General features: G+C 52.7%; 1 protein-coding gene across 1 annotated transcript in view; it reads right to left on the reverse strand.

Annotated features, from left to right (window-relative positions):
• The window catches only part of vps13b (vacuolar protein sorting 13 homolog B), a 330,552-nt gene that overhangs the window by 159,569 nt on the left and 165,983 nt on the right, over positions 1-5,000 (reverse strand). The window contains exon 26 of the mRNA XM_076281294.1: positions 3,964-4,208. Within this exon, the coding sequence (XP_076137409.1) occupies positions 3,964-4,208 (245 nt within the window). The remainder of the gene's footprint in view (positions 1-3,963; positions 4,209-5,000) is intronic.

The following is a 5,000-nucleotide window of genomic DNA, read 5'->3' on the forward strand; positions in this document are numbered from 1 at the left end:
ATTACACAAATCTAATTAAATCATGACAATAACAACCACCTCCCCTAACACACACACACACACACACACACACACACACACACACACACACACACCCTTACCACCCCTTTGTTTATCTCCATGCCTCTGCGGATAAACAAGACAACAGAGAGCATTTTCAGTGATGAGGCAGCGGGAGCAGCCAAAGCATTATTCACAGTTTCCACTGCTACTCTCCCGCGCCACAGATAATCCCTGCCCATCACAGCTGGTCCCAGACCAGTGCCCTGAACCCCCCCCATCCAGCTCCAGCTTTGAGATGCGATGAGGAGCGCTGACCTCAAAGCAGACAGAATCATTAGCTCAGGCTCACCTGTGTCGAAGTGACATGGTTAACATACGTAGCTCAGAACCAAGCTACCAAGTACCGTAGCGTGTGTGCAATACGGACTAATCGCTTTCAGATGAGACTCAATATGGCTAACAAAGGGCCGTCACAGTGGAGGGATACTTCACTGACACATCTGGACATCCCGACAACCTCTGTGGTTCACAGCACTCGGACCCTCGGCTCTGCCCAGGTCCACTCCGCCCCGGCGTCTGGCCCCGTGTCCATCAGAGAGGCCAGTGCAGGTAACGGCTCATTAGCCCACGGGCTGGGCCCAGGCCAGCTCTCTCAGTCACTCTCTGGCTCTCCACACAAACTCATTCACATATTCTAAGCGCATTCATGAAAATTTGGCTACAGAAAACGCGGGGCTATGCGAGTTTCCATCCACTGTGTTATGCAAGTTAAAAATGGACTCTTTCCTAATCAAGAGAGGAGCTGTGAACAGCTGTGGGTTCAAAAATAAGGGTTGTCAGGGCAACTTTACTGGAAACACCTAATAAAATCGCAACAACTGCTACTTAATGCGAACACACTCATTTCCATTAGCCATAGTCAAATTATATGCCAATTGGGATCCAACCCCTTTAGAGGACTTAATTTTTATGCAGATTTCAAACATTTCCATTTAGGACCTCCAATTCAACGGTTCAAAATTTGCATAAAAAAGTTGGAATGGAAACTGAGCTACAGCTGTGAACCAGCCTCCAGATTTAGTCTCGGTACGCGCCTACTAGATTCTCCTCTCCAAGATAAAAGTTTAAACCTGAATCAATCTGGACCTCATCTGTTTTATAACATTTCCATTTTTATTTATCACCATGTTCACAGCTACCTCGTACTAAGCCTCCCTGCTTTATTTATCGCCGTGTCCACAGCTACCTAGGACTCGGCCTGCAGCGTTTGATCTGGATGCGTGCCTGTCCGAGCGTCTCCTCCTCCCCGAGTTGGCTCACAGGCCCAGCAGCTTCCTCCCCCATCCGGACTGGAAAACCTGCTCCTCCCGCTACTGCTGCTGCTGTTGGTGGAGGTGGTGCAGGTGGTGGTGGTGGTGGAGCGGTGCTCTGAGACGGGATGTGATTAATCAGTGTGATCTGCTAATAATCCGGACGGGCCCATCATCCCCGGCTCTGCTCTGCTCTGCTCTGCTCTTCCTGAGCCGCTGATGGCCCAACGGGTGCAGCTGTGCGCTCAAGCCAAACCACGTGGACTTTTCCATCATTAGAGGATCCGCACTGAGGCAGGCCCTGCTCTTCTGTTCCAGGATGTCCACATCAGCACACTGGAGAGCGCGCGCAGGTGGGCGGGCAGGCACGTGTGTGTGTGTGTGTGTGTGTGTGTGTGTGTGTGTGTGTGTGTGTATGTGTGTGTGTGTGTGTGTGTGTGCGTGTGTGTCAGTAGGCACCCAGAGGAGCTACAGTAGCACTCCTGAGTGCCTGGTCTTCAGACAGCAGACATCTACTGAATGGTATGCTACACATGCATATAAAAGTGTGTACACAGATGGGGTGGAGAGGAAGGGAGACAAAGAGAGAGAGAAAGGGAGAGACAGAAATGAAAAGAGAGAGGGTGGGAGGACTGCACTTCAGTCTAGGCTAATGGCACCTGTGTGTTGAGTTTGTGTGTGTGTGTGCGTACGTGCGTGAGAGATAGAGTATGTGTAATCCTGAAAGTAAGTATGAGTGAGTGAGTGAGTGAGTGTGTGTGTGTATGTGTGTGTGAGTGTGTGCGCGCGGTCGAGCCAGTCCATGCATCACAACCCACCGACAGGCCACACACCTGCAACCGATTGGGCCGCATTAGACCTGGCGTGCGTCAGGAGCGGGCCGGGCCGGGTCGGGTCGTCTTGGCTCGGCTTTGAGCAGGACGTTCAGAGCTCACATCAAAGAGCTCACCTCGGCGGCAGGACCCTGCCCCACACTCGAGCCCCCGACCCTGGGGAGGGCAGTGCCCAGAACCCCCCCCCCCCCCCCCCCCCAGGCCCCAGCCTGGACCGAGCGGCCGGCTTAAAGGAGAGGGGAAGATTTAAGCTGATGCCTTTAGGACGCCGGCTGGCCGCCCGCTCCACTGGAACCCTGGCTGCACTTTAATTGACCAGTTTGATATACAGCACCCGTGTAACGTCTGCCGGCCCCGCCCGGCCCACGCTCTGCTGCAGACACTACCCACAAGTCCGGGCAGCCGTTTGTCAGCATTAGTTACGGGGGCAGATTGAAGAGGGTAGAGAGAGAGAGAGAGAGAGAGAGAGAGAGAGGGAGGGAGGGAGAGAGAAAGAAAGGGAGAGGGGGAGAGAGAGCGAGAGAGAGAACAAGCTGCCAGACATTGACAGAGTGAAAGAAGGAGATGGAGAGAGAGACCAGTCTGCCAGGCTTTCTCTCTCTTTATTACTCGTCCATAAATCAGCAAGGTAGAGCTCCCAGTCTTAGACAGCAGCAGCAGCAGCAGCAGCAGCAGGTAGTGCCCTTCCCAGCAGCAGTATGATTGAGTGAAGGGCTAGCAGGCCTCCGCTGGCGCTGGCTCTGGCTCAGGGGGAGGAGGAGGAGGAGGAGGAGGAGGAGGAGGAGGAGGAGGAGGAGGAGGACAGCACTCCCATATGAGTTATAAGCCCAGTTCAGATCTGACCGTACCCCCACGCTGCATAGCAAGAGCAGAGGAGAGCTTCAAGAGCTGCCGTCTGCCTGCTTTAGACTGGAATGGATTTAATACCGGCTTTATTCTACTGGTCAAAACTGGTAGTAAGTCGTCCAGCCATATAACGGCAAATCCAGAAAACAGATACCTCTTTATTTAAACTTGATGGTCATGGCGTACACAAATAAAGTACACTTGTGGAAACATCTTTAAAGGTTTAAAAGGGTTCAAATGGAGGGAGAGTAGGTTGGGCAGGACAACTATGAGCAATTCTGCACTATGACTAATGATGAGGGGGCCACACAACCAGTATGGCTTGCTTATTGAAGGAGCTGAACTACAGTAGGAACTCTAACTGGACAAGTTGCTATGCAAATGACTCTTGAATCTTGTGTCAGACAATCTCCATAGCATACTTATAGGAAAATTCCGGTATTTAGCACTTTGAGTCCCTTTTCTGGTTTGTTTTGGAGTGGTGGACACCGAAAAATTTTGACGACTGGTCCTGTCTCGACTTTTCTGACTCGTTTTGAATCGCCTTTACTGCTTCAGAGTGGCTGCCTACCTGAGGTGCCGTGACACAGGTGCGTGTTGTGTTTACCTGTGGGTTGGAGCACTTGAGGTGCCGTGACACAGGTGCATGTTGTGCTTTCCTGTGGGTTGGAGCACTTGAGGTGCCGTGACACAGGTGCGTGTTGTGTTTACCTGTGGGTTGGAGCACTTGAGGTGCCGTGACACTGGTGCGTGTTGTGTTTACCTGTGGGTTGGAGCACTTGAGGTGCCGTGACACAGGTGCGTGTTGTGCTTACCTGTGGGTTGAAGCACTTGAGGTGCCGTGACACAGGTGCGTGTTGTGCTTACCTGTGGGTTGGAGCACTTGAGGTGCCGTGACACAGGTGTGTGTTGTGCTTACCTGTGGGTTGGAGCACTTGAGGTGCCGTGACACAGGTGTGTGTTGTGCTTACCTGTGGGTTGGAGCACTTGAGGTGCAGCGGCTGCAGGTCCACGTGCAGACACACGATGAAGGCGTGGGGGTGGGGCCCCTCGGGGGCGGCGAGGGGGAAGGTGGCCTGTGTGGGCAGCTTGTGAGAGGTGACGGCCAGCGTGGAGGTGCAGCCCATGGGCTCCAGCAGGCTAAGGGACCGCTGCTGCCCCAGCAAGGTGTACACACTGAACTGGCTCAGGCTCACCGTCCAGGGGAACGCATCACCTACACACACACACACACGCACACGCACACGCACACACGTGTGTTAACCTTGGAGGACTCTGAGGAGAACTCTTGGAGGCCTATTTGGGTACTAGTGCTGATACAATTTAACAATATATAGCTGAGTCAAAAGTCTTGAGTAGAAATTAAAGTCCTTACTACCCCCTCAAAGACTTAACATACTAAAACAACCCGCTGTGAAAAAACATTTCATGAATATACTGCCCACAACTGGCCATATGAATGAATATGGCCATGAGTATACGGCCCAGCAAGTGCAGCCAGGACTCACATGACCGCATGTCAGTATCCTGAGGGAGTATACTGTACGCACAGCCTAACAGATGGCGGAGTGTAATGTGAAATGTAAAAGCGTGATTGTTACTATGCGCAGTGGCCTTGACTAGCCACCTGCCGTCTTCCCCCGTAGACAAAACAATGACCCATGCCAATACATTTCCTCTGAATGGCACGAGACAAATCACTCTCTCTCTCTCTCTCTCTCTCTCTCTGTCTCTCTCTCTCTCTCTCTCTCTCAGTCTCTCTCTCTCAGTCTCTCTCTCTCAGTCTCTCTCTCATCAAAGTCTTTGCTGTTTACAAAGTTCCGGCCTCCTCTCCATCGATCACGCTGCCGTAATGGCGGTTTGTTATGAAGTGCTCTGCGTGACACACACGGAGGGGAGAGGTGTACACCGCCAGGCCGCAGTGGCACGGCCCCAGGCTAGTGGGATGCCAGGCCCGATGCCAGCCCAGAGTATGTGGGTACTGGCACGAGCTCACAGCGGGACGGGG

Source organism: Alosa pseudoharengus, unplaced genomic scaffold (genome assembly GCF_046254945.1).
Source record: "Alosa pseudoharengus isolate Yale_2024_CS ecotype anadromous, Long Island Sound unplaced genomic scaffold, YU_APseudo_1.1 YU_APseudo_1.1_scf_12, whole genome shotgun sequence".
Classification (NCBI taxonomy): Eukaryota; Metazoa; Chordata; class Actinopteri; order Clupeiformes; family Clupeidae; genus Alosa; species Alosa pseudoharengus.